The 19,102-nt window shown below is 35.2% G+C and overlaps 1 protein-coding gene across 2 annotated transcripts in view; it reads right to left on the minus strand.

Annotated features, from left to right (window-relative positions):
• The window catches only part of zbtb47b (zinc finger and BTB domain containing 47b), a 36,953-nt gene that overhangs the window by 17,378 nt on the left and 473 nt on the right, over positions 1-19,102 (minus strand). For both annotated transcript variants that reach the window (XM_067377805.1, XM_067377804.1), the window contains exon 2: positions 15,016-15,120. In XM_067377805.1, coding sequence (XP_067233906.1) covers positions 15,016-15,120 — 105 coding nt within the window. The remainder of the gene's footprint in view (positions 1-15,015; positions 15,121-19,102) is intronic.

A 19,102-nucleotide genomic window follows, 5' to 3' on the forward strand; every position in this document is an offset into this window, starting at 1 on the left:
TTGTTTTCAGGAGCCCATTAAGTCCAATCAATCTTGTTAAATGTCACCTAAAAATACACAGACCTGACAGCATAAACTCTTATTTAAAATACATCAACATCCATCCTCAAATGTGCTCACTGTGACCAAACCATTACACGTAAACTAATGTCTAAAATCATTCTGGAAAACAGCTGGCTGCACCAAACTGGTCTATAAAGTGCAACAGTCAGGTTCTGGAAGTAAAAACAAAATTCATTTTCTCCATGGGATATTGATTTTTAATGATAACCTCTAAACCTTTAAAGACAGGCTTTCTGTGAGCTATGAGGTTGGTAATCAATAGTATTTGCTTTTGTTGAAGCTGTTAGTCCGAATTATTTAAACTTAGTTTTAAAACAATCATGTTTAATATTATATATATATTATATATATATATATATATATATATATATATATATATATATATATATATATATATATATATATATATATATATATATATATATATATATATATATATATATATACACACAGGGGGTACGGAAAGTATTCAGACCCCCTCATATTTTTCACTCTTTGTTATATTGCAGCCATTTGCTAAAATCATTTAAGTTAATTATTTTTCCTCATTAATGTATAGACAGCACCCCATATTGACAGAAAAACACAGAATTGTTGACATTTTTGCAGATTTATTAAAAAAGAAAAACTGAAATATCACATGGTCCTAAGTATTCAGACCCTTTGCTGTGACACTCATATATTTAACTCATGGTGTTGTCCATTTCTTCTGATCATCCTTGAGATGGTTCTACACCTTCATTTGAGTCCAGCTGTGTTTGATTATACTGATTGGACTTGATTAGGAAAGCCACACACCTGTCTATGTAAGACCTTACAGCTCACAGTGCATGTCAGAGCAAATGAGAATCATGAGGTCAAAGGAACTGCCTGAGGAGCTCAGAGACAGAATTGTGGCAAGGCACAGATCTGGCCAAGGTTACAAAAACATTTCTGCTGTACTTAAGGTTCCTAAGAGCACAGTGGCCTCCATAATCCTTAAATGGAAGACGTTTGGGATGATCAGAACCCTTCCTAGAGCTGGCCGTCCGACCAAACTGAGCTATCGGGGGAGAAGAGCCTTGGTGAGAGAGGTAAAGAAGAACCCAAAGATCACTGTGGCTGAGCTCCAGAGATGCAGGTGGGAGATGGGAGAAAGTTGTAGAAAGTCAACCATCACTGCAGCCCTCCACCAGTCTGGGCTTTATGGCAGAGTGGCCCGACGGAAGCCTCTCCTCAGTGCAAGACACATGAAAGCCCGCATGGAGTTTGCCAAGATGGTGAGAAATAAGATTCTCTGTTCTGATGAGACCAAGATAGAACTTTTTGGCCTTAATTCTAAGCGGTATGTGTGGAGAAAACCAGGCACTGCTCATCACCTGTCCAATACAGTCCCAACAGTGAAGCATGGTGGTGGCAGCATCTTGCTGTGGGGGTGTTTTTCAGCTGCAGGGACAGGAAGACTGGTTGCAATCGAGGGAAAGATGAATGCGGCCAAGTACAGGGATATCCTTGACGAAAACCTTCTCCAGAGTGCTCAGGACCTCAGACTGGGCCGAAGGTTTACCTTCCAACAAGACAATGACCCTAAGCACACAGCTAAAATAACGAAGGAGTGGCTTCACAACAACTCTGTGACTGTTCTTGAATGGCTCAGCCAGAGCCCTGACTTAAACCCAATTGAGCATCTCTGGAGAGACCTAAAAATGTCTGTCCACCAACGTTTACCATCCAACCTGACGGAACTGGAGAGGATCTGCAAGGAGGAATGGCAGAGGATCCCCAAATCCAGATGTGAAAAACTTGTTGCATCTTTCCCAAAAAGACTCATGGCTGTATTAGATCAAAAGGGTGCTTCTACTAAATACTGAGAAAAGGGTTTGAATACTTAGGACCATGTGATATTTCAGTTTTTCTTTTTTAATAAATCTGCAAAAATGTCAACAATTCTGTGTTTTTCTGTCAATATGGGGTGCTATGTGTACATTAATGAGGAAAAAAATGAACTTAGATGATTTTAGCAAATGGCTGCAATATAACAAAGAGTGAAAAATTTAAGGGGTCTGTATACTTTCCGTACCCACTGTATATATATCTATATATACACAACTTTTGAAATGAGTAGTTTTATATTTCTTTATTGTTTTTAATTTGATTATGCTGTTCGCAATGCTTCATGGGATTGTAGTTTGTAGTTCTTTCCATCACTAAAGCTGTTAAGTACACAGTTTTGTACCTTCACTTTTTTTCCAATTTTTAAATAATTGCTATGATTCACCTCGTAGCTGTTGCTTTAAAGTTTGCAGTGAGCAATTTTTGAAAAACGCTGTTAAAAGTGGATCAGACTGAGCACCACAACAAACTTGTAGCCAATCAGCAGTAGGGGGCGTGTCCACTCATGATGGGGGAGGAGAGTGAGCTGAGCAAGAGGGAGATTTGAAGAAAGACTTTAGAAAAAGAGATGGCTGAGAGAGATGGAGGGGAGCATTGAGGGGAGGGGTGGATTTGTTTGGGTTGATTTCAAATATCAACAGTGTTCAACAACGATTCTGTGAAATTGCATACTGCACCTTTAACATAGACTTTTTTTAAAATCCCTTTGGGACAAATGAATGGAACCAACGCCACTGAAAAAGTGGGCTGGCACTGTTGCACTCTATAGTGGGAACAACACATTTTTTAAGTATTTAAGCCTGGAAATATATTGTGATTAGATAATGAGGAAGATATGACTGACTGACTAAAGAGATCAAATGTAATACCATATGCACTATTCTTTTTGCTGGAATATTTTGTCAATCTTTGTATATGTTTAAAGTGGTTGATCACTGGGATGGGGTAAAACCCTACAGCTAAACAGAAAACACAAGTCACCAAACCTAGTTCAGAAGCATTCATGCTGTTCATTGGGATAAATAAAATTCTTTAGCACCACCAAGAATAATTGAAAATAGATAAGGGGTTGTTATTCCAAAACAATACCAAGTCAGCTGTATCAAATTCAAAACTGGCAACATGAAACATTTCTGAAAGACATTAAATTAGTCTGAGCCGTTGCACAGCAGTTAGTGAGTGTTTGTCCTCTCTCTCTCTCTCTCTCTCTCTCTCTCTCTCTCTCTCTCTCTCTCTCTCTCCTCAAGAATTTCCTGTCACTCTCTACTACATCTGTGGAATAAAAAGTGTCAAAATCCCCAAATACAAACTTCAGTAGTTTTAGGGCAATTTTAATACTGGAAGTGTATTCATTTGCTCTCTATGTTTGAAAATTGAGTATACAGTACAGTCCAAAAGTTTGGGATCGGTAAGATTTTTAATGTTTTTAAAAGAAGTTTCGTCTGCTCACCAAGGCTACATTTATTTAATTAAAAATACAGTAAAAACAGTAATATTGTGAAATATTATTACAATTTACAATAACTGTTTTCTATTTAAATATATTTGACAAAGTAATTTATTCCTGTGATGGCAAAGCTGAATTTTCAGCATCATTACTCCAGTCTTCAGTGTCACATGATCCTTCAGAAATCATTCTAATATGCTGATCTGCTGCTCAAGAAACATTTAATGTGTACAATTGTACAAAATATTTGTGTACAATATTTTTTTTTCAGGATTATTTGATGAATAGAAAGTTCAAAAGAACAGTGTTTATCTGAAATCTAAGTTTTTGTAACATTATAAATGTCTTTACTGCCACTTTTGATTGATTTAATGCATCCTTGCTGAATAAAAGTATTCATTTCTTTAATTTATTTTCAAAAAAATAAAAATAAAAATTCTTACTGACCCCAAACTTTTGAACGGTAGTGTATAATGCTACAGAAGCTTTGTATTTCAGATAAATGCTGTTCTTTTGAACTTTCTATTTATCAAGGAATCCTGAAAAAAAAAGTACACAACTGTTTTCAACATTGAAAATAATCATGTTTCTTGATCACCAAATCAACATATTAGAATGATTTCTGAAGGATCATGTGACACTGAAGACTGGAGTAATGATGCTGAAAATTCAGCTTTGCCATCACAGGAATAAATTACTTTGTCAAATATATTTAAATAGTACACAGTTATTTTAAATTGTAATAATATTTCACAATATTACAGTTTTTTACTGTATTTTTAATTAAATAAATGTAGCCTTGGTGAGCAGACGAAACTTCTTTTAAAAGATTAAAAATCTTAGTGGTTCCAAACTTTTGGACTGTACTGTATGTCAACATCAAAATCATGTTCACAGACATCAAAAAAATTAATAAAGCAAACAAACAAACAAATGTTTTACATCTAGAAATGCAAAGATTAAAAAAAAAAATCTTATTCAAAATTTATAAACTGATAATGGTTTTCCCATTGTTGCTGATAACTGATAAATTACAATTCTATATATTTTGTCAATCAATCAATCAATCAATCAATCAATCAATCAATCAATCAATCAATCAATCAATCAATCAATCAATCAATCAATCAATCAATCAATCAAATAAATCAAAAACTAAACTCAATCACTGTTTTTAAAAGAAGTCTCTTAAGCGCACCAAGGCATCATTTAATGAAAAATTCAGTAAAATTGTAATTGTAAAATATTGTAAAATATTATAGCAACTTTTAAAAACTGCTTTAGTACATTTTAAAATTAAATGTATTGCTTTGGTGGTAAAGCTGAATTTTCAGCATCATTACTCCAGTCCTCAGTGTCACATGATCCTTCAGAAATCATTCTATATGCTGATTTGCTGCTCAAAAACATTTCCTATTGTTATTAATATTGAAAAGAGTTGTGCTGCTGAATATTTTGTTTGTGTAAACCCTGATATGTTTTAAAAGAATGTCAAAAAATGCTTTTCTTTAAAATATTAATCTTTTGTAACATTATAAATGTCTTTCCTTTTTGATCAATTGTATTCAAGATCAAGTGAATTTACGCATCACAAAATTGTATAGTATCAGATTTAGAGATTTGCTCAACATTTAACAATGCTATTAAATTAGTGATTTTAAAGATTAACTTCAAGTGTATAGATAATGGCAAATGTAAATGTAAAAATATGAGAAATAAGCATGTACTGTACACTTAAATCTCCAATATCGACTGCTACCTATACATATAACATTTCTTATTATGTTTTATAAAGCTGAGCTCATTGTAGCGCCAAAACCTGTACTGCCTCCTTCACGCAATAAGAGGTGACTCAGGGCTGCTGGCCAGGCCGGCTGGTATGCACTTGGCTGAGGACGATCACACCAGTGCCAGGCAGCAGAGAGCAGAGCGGTGGGGGAATGAGATCTACCCTCAGTTGACTTTCACTTCTGCAGTCTTTACTGCACTGTTTACTGCACCACACCTCCAAAAATAAAGGATACTGTTTCTGCTGATATGTCTTCAGAGAGATTTTAAATGCCCTTTTCCTTTCAAAAATCGTGAGATGGAGAGCAAGAAAGACAATTCTGGAATTCCACCCAACGGAATCCCCAGCAGGCTTACTTGTTTTCCAATCCAATGAAAATATATTTTGGATTAGTTCTTTTTTTAATATTTATATACAGTACAACCATTCAGAAGTTCTGAATCATTGCTTTTATTCAGCAAGGGCACATTAAATTAGTCAAAAGTGACAGTAAAGACATTTATAATGTTACAAAGATTTCTATTTAAAATAAATGCTGTTCTTTTGAACTTTCTATTCAACCATTAAAATTTGAAAACAAAAAATGCATCACAGTTTCTACAAAAATATGAACCGTTTCTAACACTGACAATAATAAATGTTCCTTGAGCACCAATATCAGCATGTATGATTTCTGAAAGATCATGTGACACTGAAGACTGGAGTAATGATGCTAAAAATTGAGCTTTGCATCAAAGGAATACTGTGAATATCCAAACAAATGAATGCCAACAAATTGTATTTTTTTTAAACATTAAATTATATTATTGTATTAAATTGTTATTATTTTCTTATTTCTTATTATTTTCTATGCACAAACAACAAAACCAAAAGAACAATACAACAATTGATTTTATATAAAATTTTACACTGTGTTTTCTCTGAATCTGAGCATAACCTACACAACATGTGAACCAAACCTGTCTATTTTGATGCAGCAGAATCTCTAGCAGTTGACACATTATGACCATCACATGTATCAAACTGGCAATTAATTAGTTGCACCATGGCAGAATTGAAGGGAAATCTACAAATAAAAACAGACACCATATCTTATCACATCTCAACAAAGCAGCTTTGGGCGATTTTTCAGGCCTTCATTGAGAATCGGACAAAATTAAAGGGATAGTTCAACCAAAAATGAAAATTCTGTCATCATTTACTCACCCTCAAGATGTTCCAAACCTGTAAGAATGTCTTTCTTCTGGTAACCATACAGTTGATGGGTCCCATTGACACATAGTATTTTTTTTCCAATGGGGCCCCAACTGTTTGGTTACCCATATTCTTCAAAACATCTTCTTGTGTGTTCAGCAGAAGAAAGAAATTCATTCAAGTTTGGAACAACTTGAGGGTGAGTAAATGATGACAGAATTTTCATTTTAGGTGAACTACCCCTTCAAATGGACTGAGAGTGATGAGTAGATCATTGTTCACTGAACACTGTAACAAAGCAGCCACTGTGAAGACCGCTGACCGACCTCTCAACAACTTTTCATCAATTGCTCACAATTTCAGAAAGCGTGCAGGAAGTCATAATGCAATACAAACTCAACAAACCAGAAACAAGCCGCAGGAATTTCATAAAACTGTCAACAATATAGAAACAACTCGTTTTATCTTTGTTTTTGGAAAGCATAAGAGTGAAAGCAAAAATATTTTAATGCAAGTTGCAAGTGATGCTTTCAAATAAAAAAATAATTTTTGACAAAAATAGCATCTCTGTGTCGGAAAAGACTGGTAACCTGACCCAGGCTAATCCAGCTAAATTTTCCTTCTTCTGTTACAGTACCACAGACCTCAGAGCATGAGGCGAGGGAGGATCTTGCTGTCAGGCAGAAGATGGAACGATGGAAATGCAAACTCAGCAATCCTTTTCCCCCTTCAGCATTGTCCTAACAAGAGCTCAGGGTTGAGAGGCTTGAGTGACACCCTCAAGAACCAGAGCGGGCATCACGCCAGCCTGAATCTCCCTCAGACTGGCCAGAGACACAGCTAGGATGGAGCTTCAGCACGGTTGTTCAACACTGATCTGAACAGACACTCATTAAAACCTGAGTCAGCATAAAACTAGAGCAGACTTTACGGAAAATAAAGTGAGTGATTGAGGGAGGCAATTTTAAAGGGTCGTGAATATGGGATCCTATCTGAACAAGGAAGAATGTTAATTTATTATCTGGAATAAGAGTTTACACATACTGAAAAAAGTCACCAATAACCAACCATTGCTGCCTATGTGTGGTTCAGAAACCCTTGGATTTCATCAAAAATATTGGTGAACGATGGTCTTACGGGTCTGGGACGACATGAGGGTGAGTATTTAAAGATTTTTAATGACCTTTAAAGATGACAGAATATATTGAATAGTTCAATATTAATATTATAAAGTGACAAGAATATTTTTGGTGCGCCAAAAAAACTAAATATAGTCTTAGACTTATATACTGCTTCATGAAGCTTTGAAGCGTTATGAATCAGCTTGTCGAATCATGATTCGGATCGCGTGTCAAACTGCTGAAATCACGTGACTTTGGCGCTCTGAACCGCTGATTTGACACGCTGATTCATTATGCTCCGATGCTTCATGAAGCAGTGTTTTGAAATCGGCCATCATCACTATATAAGTCGTTATTTTGTTTTTTTGGCGCACCAAAAATATTCTTGTCACTTTATAATATTAATATTCAACCACTGTACTCACGTGAACTGATTTAAATATGATTTTAGTACATTAATGGATCTTGAGAGAGGAAATGTCATTGCTCCCTATGCAGGCCTCATTGAGCCATCGGATTTCAACAAAAATATCTTAATTTGCATCCCGAAGATTAACGAAGGTCTTACGGGTTTGGAATGCCATGAGGGTGAGTAATAAATGTTTGGGTGAACTAACCCTTTAAGTCATTATTCACTAAAAATATTTCCCCCAGTTCTCAAGTTTCATTCATACTACTGCATATTCAAAATTTTAAGTTATAATACACTTGTCTTGATGTGCCACAATTGAATATGTGCAAACGTGAATGAGATTAGTGCTACTTTTGGAGCTTTTGGTCACCTTATTCTTATGTTTTATGGAAAAGTGCAGTGTGAACTTCTCCTTTTGTGATACCATAATAATAAAAGACTATATGACAGATAGTTTTTCATATTTGTCTATTTCTTTAACCCTCCCAGCAGATCACATCTTTAGCAACTGTAGTGCATCCACGACACAGTACAGTGCCTCTTTTGACCTTCGACTACACTTTGAGACTGTTGCCCACTCTGTATTAATGAAAAACAAGCATTATCATGGGAATCTAATCAGGCTGCTATTAAAGAGACGAGAGACTAATCGCTGTCCTCCTGCCCTCTGGATTCCTCCACTTCCCATGCTGCCAGCCTGAGGGGAAGTTTCACAGCGCTGTAAAGTGCAGAGGCGCTGCTGTCTGGCGCTGTTTCCTCATCAATCACACACAGATGCCAAGTAATGACTCTGCATCTGGAGTCTCTCTGCCCAAGACAATATGCACAATTAGAAATGACCTGCATTTCAATAACCTGGATCTGGTATTGCAAGGAGTAACACAAATGAATAAAAGAAGGTTTGTAAGAAAATAAGCTTAAAGGGTTAGTTCAGCCAAAAATGAAAATTCTGTCATTAATTACCCTTGTGTCGTTCCAAAATATGAATATAAGCCTAAATTCAATCTGTTCATCATATAAAGTGATCAAGTCTCTTCAGAAAATGTGGACTAAAACCACTGAATTCATATGGATTAGTTTTACAATCTCTTTATGAAGTTTTTGAAGCATCAAAGTGGTAGTTATGTAGAGGGACAGAATCTCAGATTTTATCACAAAGATCTTCATTTGTGTTCTGAAGATGAACAAAAGTCTTATGGGTTTGGAACGACATGTGGGTGAGTAATAAATGACAGAATTTTCATTTTTGGAAGAACTAACCAAGGACGTAGATTTGGTTTCAACATTAGGGGTTGGTAGCGTTGATATTATTATTTTTTTATTATTATTATTTTTTTATTTGTATAGCGTTTTTGGATAATTTATTTCTTCTCTATCTATCTATCTATCTATCTATCTATCTATCTATCTATCTATCTATCTATCTATCTATCTATCTATCTATCTATCTATCTATCTATCTATCTATCTATCTATCTATCTATCTATCTATCTATCTATCTATCTATCTATCCATCCATCCATCCATCCATCCATCCATCCATCCATCATAACTTTATGGAATTTATCTATCTATAACCATTCATCAAATTCTAACATAACGGAGTGATTCTAAAAAGAAAGAAATTATGTTAAATATTGAAACCGCCAGTAGGTGGCAGCGATTCGACGTTTTAATGAGTGAGCTACTTAAATCGTTCATTCAAGCAAATTCGTTCAAAATCAGATTAATTAAGGAAGAAAACAAACACCGATGTGAATACTTTTGTCATTGATAAGATACTATTGAAAAATGAAGTAACAAAGCAGATGGCTGTTTTAGTAATTGGTTACAGTTACACTGATAGTTATGGCTAAATTGCAATGGAATAGCTAGTTAAAATATATGTGGAGTGTACTTAGCTATTACAATGTTTTCATACTTCCTTCTCAGTACATGCTTTATTCTTTTAACGTCCCTCTTTGAACAGAAGTTTAATATAGTCGGCTGGGCAGCGGTTCTCTTCATTTTTGGTGCTACCCGTGCTCTCCATTCAAACAGTACAGCTCCACTCGCGTTGTGTTGGTGAAAGTGCGACGCACATTGGTTGGACGTTACCAATCGGTTCAATGGAAGGAGGTATTTTTTGGACTAATTTATTATGACAAACTCATATTCGATTAGAAACAAAATTATTGTTACAAAATAAATTTATTATACATATGTTAGTATAGATCTACTGTGATTTTCATGTTGAAATATTGGGGGGGTTATCACTGATAGCTGATAGATTTGGGGGGTTATAACTGATAGATTTGAATCTATCATTCTCTATCAGGAGAACTGTGAAGAGTTGAAAAGGTAAAAAAAAGTATTGAGAAATGGGTCCTGATGGATGGATGGATCTGTATACAGATCCATTGATAGTCAGACATGCAGACAGATAGAGATATAAATAGATAGATAGATGGACAGATAGACCAATCGATCGATAGACAGACAGATATAGACAGACTATCTATTGATACACAGATATAGACAGATATATAGATCTTGATTGACTATTAATGACCAATAAATAAGTCAAAGTTAAAAGCCTTTCTTTACTCTTGTGTCTCTAAAGCACAAAAGATTCCCTTCTGCACAGGTTTAACATGCCCATGACATGGCAAAGAAATAACAGAGCAGAGACCAGGTTTGTTTGAATCAATCTGTTAGTGTGTATTTCCCCGAGGACAAAGAAACTGTGTATTTAAGAGTAGGAAAGAGTCTCAGTGGGCCAGAGGTAGAAGACTCAGTCTTGCTTTCCACTCTGGAGCCGATTTTCTACTTCTGAAGCCCTCATATACTGATCGCCCTCTGAGACGAGCCACACAAGGTGATGGATCTGTCCTCAGAGGACCGAGAAATGAGACAGAGAAACAGATGCCCTGCGTGTCTGTGTATGCGTGTGGTATTGCTCGATGCCTACACCCTCCTCGATCCAATCAGGACACACGTTCAGTCCTGACCTTGAGCTAGACAGACAAACACTTATAGCCCTCAAAGAGACACAAAAATGACTTACGGCCTCTGTGCGTGCGCGCTGTAAATTAGCAAGACATGTTTCAGTTATGAGCATGTCTGTACGTGAGAGAGAAGGACCAACAAAGAGAGTGAGCAGCATGAGCTACCTAGATTCCCTATAATAAATATAGTCCTTATTAAACATAAGCTGTGCATGGTAAAAGTGAGGAATAAATTCTGTGTTTGAGTTTAGTAACATAAGATGAGGACCCAGAAAAAGATGTTTTACAAGCAGAGTTTCATTTTTTATTCATCAAAAAATGCTAAAAAATGTATCACCGTTTCCACAAAAATATTAAAGGGTTAGTTCACCAAAAAATGATAATTATGTCATTAATGACTCACCCTCATGTCGTTCCAAACCCGTAAGACCTCCGTTCATCTTCGGAACACAGTTTAAGATATTTTAGATTTAGTCCGAGAGCTTTCTGTCCCTCCATTGAAAATGGATGTACGGTATACTGTCCATGTCCAGAAAGGTAATAAAAACATCATCAATGTAGTCCATGTGACATCAGAGGGTCAGTTAGAATTTGTTGAAGCATCAAAAGTACATTTTGGTCCAAAAATAACAAAAACTACAACTTTATTCAGCATTGTCTTCTCTTCGGGTCTGTTGTATATCCGCTTTCACTCCACAGTGATGCTGCTTCTTTTTCTTCTTTCTTGTTTTACGGCGGTTGGCATCTGGCTTATTGGTGCATTACCGCCCCCTTCTGCTCCGGACAGTGACGCGATTAAGACATCCGCGACATGCACACTTACGCACCATTTTAAAAAATATAGCAATACCAAAATAAAAACAATGTAGAATAGCTTGAATACACTGGCGTCTCCCTCAGACTGTAAACGAAGCTCGGGCGCACTAGATAACACGTCATCAGCGTCACTGTCCGGAGCAGAAGGGGGCAGTAATGCCAAAAGCCGTAAAAAAAAGGAAAGAAGAAGAAGCTGCGTCACTGTGGAGTGAAAGCGGATATACAACAGACCCGGAAGAGAAGACAATGCTGAATAAAGTCGTAGTTTTTGTTATTTTTGGACCTAAATGTATTTTCGATGCTTCAAAAAAATCTAACTAACCCTCTGATGTCACATGGACTACTTTGATGATGTTTTTATTACCTTTCTGGACATGGACAGTATACCGTACATACATTTTCAATGGAGGGACAGAAAGCTCTCAGACTAAACCTAAAATATCTTAAACTGTGTTCCGAAGATGAACAGAGGTCTTACGGGTTTGGAACGACATGAGGGTGAGTCATTAATGACATAATTTTCGTTTTTGGGTGAAATAACCCTTTAAGCAGCACAACTGTTTTCAGTGCATTCAATAATAAATAAGAAATGTTTCTTGCACATCAGCATATTATAATGATTTCTGAAAGATCATGTGACACTGAAGACTGAAGTAACGATGCTGAATATACAGCTTTGCCATCACAAAAATAAATGACGTTTTAAAATATATTTAAACAGAAAACTATATTGCACAATATTAAAATTGTACAATATTATTGTTTCTAGTGTATTTTTCATGTTATTATATGTTAATAAGAAAATGAATGACAAAAGCCTATAACCGCCTGTGAAACACAAAAGGCAGGATGTCTCAGCTGCTCTTTTTCATCAAGCAAAAGTGAAAGCAAGACAATAACAGAGGTTTGTAATGACATGTGGTTGAGTAAATGATGACATTTTCATTTTAGGCTAAGCTATCTCTTTAAGCTCTCTTAGATACAAACACATGCATTAGAGTCTTCTCACCCATTCAGAATAGCCAGCAGAGTTGATAATTACACACTGTCAGAGAGCTGCCACAAACCACAGCATCACTTTCTCGGAGAAAACCTCCTGAACTATAACACCTGCTATTACACATGCCAGTTCACTGAACAGGGCTGTTTGCTGCTCCTCGGATCAGCTGTCGGACTACTGCTGAATAATGTGAGCTTTAAGCACAGGAAAAGCAAAGGCAGAATATCTCCATAGAGAAACATACAATTCACATCTGCCTGCATCCGTCACATCTGTTTACAGGGTTTCCTCCTGAGTTTAATATTGAAATGTGAGATGCATTTAAAAAAATGTAAGCAAAAAAGAAGATAAATTGTAGAAATAGGCATGATTGCTATTTGTCTAGGCATGTGTCGTTACTGAATTATATATTTTAAAAATCAGCCCACTGCTGTGATTGGCTAACATCTTTACATTTGAAATAGCTTAATTATTACTCTCTTGAAAACTTTTAGAACATTTTTACTATTACAGTTCTCAAGGTTAACTAATCGTGAAAAGTGCTGCATCACATTTAGATCTATGGTATTATATTTAGATCGTGGCACAAAAGGTTGCAGTGATGAACATTGTAGCCGATCACAGACATGTTGTTTAGCGCATGAAAGCAGTGATCTCGTCATTGCAACTCAATTTGTGCACACTAACGAATACTTTCATCATAACTAACAGTGCAAACGCGATGTAACTAAGATTCGCTGAATAAAACGGGAGTTTTGGCGCAAGTCCAGAACTCAGTCACTGAAAAACCCACGCTGTTTGATTGACAGCTCCAGCGACTGTAAAGGGAGCGTTCTTTGATCCCTTTCTATATACAAATTATTCACCCTTTAAATAACAGATTATTTTCATCCTACTAAGAGAAACAACGTGAAGTTGACCAGTCACTGGTTTGATTTACTGACACATAAAAAAAGAACATCTGACTGTACATGAATCATTATATATCCGATCAGGCATTAGAATGAACACAGTTACTTACATGTTGTTGCATTACTGTCGAGTCCATTTCGTAAAAGTCTGTTTGCAAAGCCTGCGACGAAATGCGATTGATTTACTAAAGAATTCACAGTGAAATGTACTGAATAGACATAAATAAAGCTCAACTGAGACATTCACATTATTGAAAATAAATAACCATTTTCCTAGCATTAGGATCCTTCGAAATGTAATGTTATTTTTAGTCCTGTATCTCTCTTCTCTCCTCGTCATCTATGTCATAGATAGGCACATCCCAGGATCAGTAATTCGCTGAGCCTGGTGTCAATAAAAGCTTTTATTGGACTAACAAGAACGTTTTCAGTTCTGAAACTTACAGGATATTCTTACGACGACCTTATATATCAAAAGCTCAATGAAAAGTTGATTTCAATTCATGACCCGTTTAAAATAACTTTTTTATTTTAATATATTTTAAAAATATAATTAATTCTACTGATGGCAAAGCTGAATTTTCAGCATCATTACTCCAGTCTTGGTATGCTGATTTAGTGCTCAAGAAACATTTCTTATTATTGTCAATGTTGAAAATAGTTGTGCTGTTCAATATATCATGAAAACCATGATACATGATTTTTTTTAAAATTCTGATTAATAGAAAGATCAAAAGAACAACCTTTATTTTACATATTATTTTGTAACAATGTAAAAGTCAATCACTTTTGATCAAATTTAATGCATTTTTCAAAAAATGACAGACCCCAAACATTTGAACAGTGGTGTACAGTATAGCCAGAGTAACTCATAGCAACAGAAAAAAAACTTAATACTTAAAATGAATTTATTTTAAATTACTAAATTTGCAGAAAGTAACATTTCAAATTTACTAAATTTATTAAATATAAAAACAGGCGATTGCAAAATAACATAATTAAAACTATAAATGTCCACTACAATATAAACAAAAACAACACAGAAATTAAAAAATTATATAGAAAAAAAACTGAACTAAACTAAACTAAACTAAAAAATGAACTAAAACTAAACTGAAGTTGAAAACCAAAATGCAAAACGATAAATAAAAATTTAGAGCAGAACTGTAACTCTTGCACAAATTAATTAGATAAAGATAAATATTTCCCTTAGGTTAGAAATTGTTGAAAGAGGTAGTCATCCATCTCTTCATCTAATTACCAAGTTCAATCAGAATACGTGATGAGGGATTGCGCTCCCCTGTCAGTTGTTTTCAGGTTCAGCAGCTAATTAACAGCATAACGGTTTGGAAGCCAATGAAAGCTCTTTTCTGAGAAGAAAAAGAAACCCAGAAATACTCACCTTTTTTCAATGGTTTTAGTAGAGCAAGGGAGGATGGCAGAGGTTTAATGTAGAGTTTCTGTATGTCCAGCAAATTCTGCTCAGGGAAGTCCTCGTCGGCATCGGCTATGAGATAAAATTCAAGAAATCAATCAATAAATCTGGAAATTGAAAGACTACACTGGGACTGTGTTAGTTTAAATTAAAGTCATTTTTATGGCAACATTAAGGCATTAAGTATCTCTCATAACCTTTGGATACTGCAATCGTCGTACAACATTTATTTTATTACAAACCACATGGGAATGTCTACGACTCATTGCACTCTTCCTATGCCGACTGGGGCAGATATATTTAGAAGACTTCCCATTTCCATCTATATGTTAATGCAACCAAGAGCAACAGAATCACAGTTTGAAATATTATGTGCCAAGCGAGGCATGAAATTGAGCCAGACAAACAAACAAAGGATTTTACCTCTTGTGCGTCTGCTGCGTCTAATAATAAAAGATGCGCTTGACAAGGTGAGAGAAATCAGGTTATCGTAAAAGAGACACTAAGAACAATTTGGTGACACAAACAAAGCTGTGTGAGATCACTGTGACAGCGCTGGGAGAAAATTGAAAATTTATTTTTTGCAATGAACAGGAACAGCAAACAACTTTGCAAAATGCTATAATCTCAGAAGCCCGATCCGGATATAGACTAAAAGAGAGGAGTTAATAAGAGTCAATATATATTGAACAATAGATACATTTTCCCATGGCTCTGGCTAGCATTGATCTAGCACAGGTGCTGAGGAAGCCACTGGGGCTAAAATTCAGATATGGTAATGGGCATTTTGTTTGAGACACGCACTGTAAGCGCTAGACCAATCACAACAGACTGGGCCATCTGACCAATCAGAGCAGAGGAGGCTCTTGGAAAGGAGGGGTTTAGAGAGACCCAATCCTTTATCGAATGGTTTCAGACATTCTGAGAAAAGAGGTGATGCTGCTATGTATATTTTAAGAAAATTAAAGTGTTTTTTGACCTTGAATGCACATTAACCTACACTGTAAAAAGTAATACGCTATATCTATTACATAAAATTTTGGCAACAGATGAATTAAAGATGAAGTCAAAGATGAATTAAGAACTCTTTATTTTGTATTGCCAATATTGAAGACACCTGATGATAACAAGCAGAATCACTGTAGGAAGGAGAAACACAAGAATTAACAGAGGTTTAGATTTTAATTTTTTTAAACATATTTGGTCACCATTATTGTAATCAGTGTTTCATTTAGTTGGTCAGTTTGACTCTTTCTTTTTTGTAATGGTGTTTGCTAATTTTACACATTTTAAATGATTGATTTTTAAGGAATTAAATTGATTAATTCTAACTCAATTCTTATATGTTGAATTTAATTAATAATATTGATTGTAATCTGTTGCTACTATTTTATTAGAGCGTTTTACTTTTGAGGGAGACATCCAAAAAGAAGAACCTTTAAAATAGGCTAAGTGGGGCACTTTAAACTTATCAAATGCAGGAACTGAATAAAAAAGCTGCATGTGATCTGCCAGGTTACTATGTCCAGAGCAGGACTGCCAGGAGAACTCAGCCTGAGCTATGCGAGCAGGAGCTGAGTCAGGATTTCTGGCCAAGAGAAGAGCCTGTGGAGTTGGCATGTCTCTGCCACATAAAACACAAACACAAACTGCCACAGATCTGCTAACTCTGCTCAGAGGCCAACTCTTCTCCATGTACAGACTCTGACCTAAGTGTGCAGTAATGTGAGGAACTGAACCTGACAAACAACATGGACACTGTGGGAAAGACTGTGAAATAAGGAAGTAAATGTCTTGTAAATGACCGAAGAGATGGAAATGTGTGTTGATAAGATTAAAATCATATTGATTCAGTGAATAGATCCTGAATATGTAAGCAGTATGTACATATTTGTTGTACTGCCTTTAATAAAAACATTTGGGATCAGTAAGAGTTTCTTTTTTTTAAAGAAATTAATACTTTTTACTTAGCAAGGACACATTAAATTGATCAAAAAGGACAGTAAAGACATTTATATAATAAACAAATGCTATTCTTTTTAACTTTCTATTCATCAAAGAATCCTGTAACAAAATGTATTGTGGTTTTCATAAAAAATATTAAGCAGCACGTCTATTGTCAACGTTGATAAGAAATGTTTCTTGAGCAGCAAATCAGCATATTAGAATGATTTCTAAAGGATCATGTGACACTGCAGACTGGAATAATGATGCTGAAAATTCAGCTTTGCCATCAGAGGAATGAATTACATTTTAAAATATATTCAAATAGAAAAATAGTTATTTCATTACATTTTTAAGTGACTTTTCTATTTTAATTTATTTCACAATATTACTGTTTTTACAGTAATTATATGTTTACTTAGCTTTAAAAAATATACTGTTTTCAACATTGATAATAATAAGAACAAATCTGCTGGAGTTGATTGCTGGAAGGCGTTCGAGGAGCACTTGTCACATGGATTCAAGTGTCCCCAACAGCAGAGCACTGAGAGACAACGAAGCCTCAAAGTCAAGGGTGGGCAGGAATGTCCTGAATAGACGGTTACATAAAAACCCTCAGCATGATGCTTTTTTCCAGGCTGCAGCACTAAAGGACAAGACTGCAGAGTTTAGCAGGAGTTGTTCTATTTCAGCTCTTTCTAAAGTACAAACTTTCATAGTGCTTTCAAGTGGAACAGTTAACAAAGGGGCAATTCATGTAGGTTCAAGCTAAGAAATATCATTGTGAGGGTTAGGATTCTTCATTTGTGCTTTTATCCAAAACATCTTATAAGTATGAGTGTTCCCTAAGAATCAAACCCATGATGACCTTTTAGCACCAATGCTTAACCAGCCACCAAGTGCAGCCGAATAAGTACAGATCCTTTCTGTTATTCGAGTTTTAGAAATTAAACTGTTTTATCAAGTGACATTCTGGTAATTGTCTAAAATTGATTATATCCTCATAACCGAATGCATTAATGGGGGCGTAATGGAGTCCTTTGGGTTCTGACTCATTTCACATACCAGCCAGCAACAGACAATGCATTTTTAAACACTGCACTGTATAAACAATAATAATAAAAAAGACAAGTACACTTTTTAAGGGTCATGTGAAAAAAGTAAAGCGAGCAACTGGAGGTCAAAAAGACAGGGTCATGGCACTAAATTAGTGACCTGACCCAGATACTGTATTAGCCCAGCTTCCAGATGTGAAGGAGCCTCACTGTACTACAATACACATGCTTTATTTTTAATGAAGGCTCCTAAAATCAACTCTACTGTCATCCTGCAACCTCTCTGATGCCCTCCCTCTGTTTACTAAGAATATAAAACTTTAATATACTAAGAAGAGTGCCGATAATAATAAAAAAAAAGTGGTTGTAAGACATCTCTTTTCTTATTCTCTTGCCATTTTATTCTTATGGGTTTGATTAACTAATAATCTGCTACTAAAAACAGATTTTGTAGTCATTTGTGATTGGTGGATTGGTTTATAAATGATTTATAAAGAGTAACGTCTAGCCAATGAAATATACTAGAAAAAAAAAATATATTTTTTTTATTTTTAAATTATATTTACAATTTAGATATTTGTTTAATTTTGATAAACAATATGCAGAACTCATTTTTAAGTATTATTGCGTTTCTACTTTGATAAAAAAAAAAAAAATAGAAGTAATCGGACTACAACATTGCTAACAATAATCATGAATTAATACTACTAATGTCATTTTTGCAATTATAATTATTTGCTATATAAATTGTCTCAAGCTTATTTGTCTTTGTTTTGGTCAATTTTAATTGTATTTAGAAGAAGTAACATTTCTAATCACAAACTAATTTAAATTATAACGTTTATTTAACATTATTGCACAACTGAAATATGAACTCTATGGATTGGGATCCACAAATTTAAGGTCATGTCTAAGTTAGCAGTATTGTGACATGCATTCTGTCTCTTCCTGTGCAACAAAGTCTATAATTTCAAAAGTATACATGGAATAAAAATGTTCCGCTTTTAATTTTACATACATCAATGTCCACAAAATGCACCAGTCACGACGTGATC

Source organism: Chanodichthys erythropterus, chromosome 23, assembly GCF_024489055.1.
Source record: "Chanodichthys erythropterus isolate Z2021 chromosome 23, ASM2448905v1, whole genome shotgun sequence".
Classification (NCBI taxonomy): domain Eukaryota; kingdom Metazoa; phylum Chordata; class Actinopteri; order Cypriniformes; family Xenocyprididae; genus Chanodichthys; species Chanodichthys erythropterus.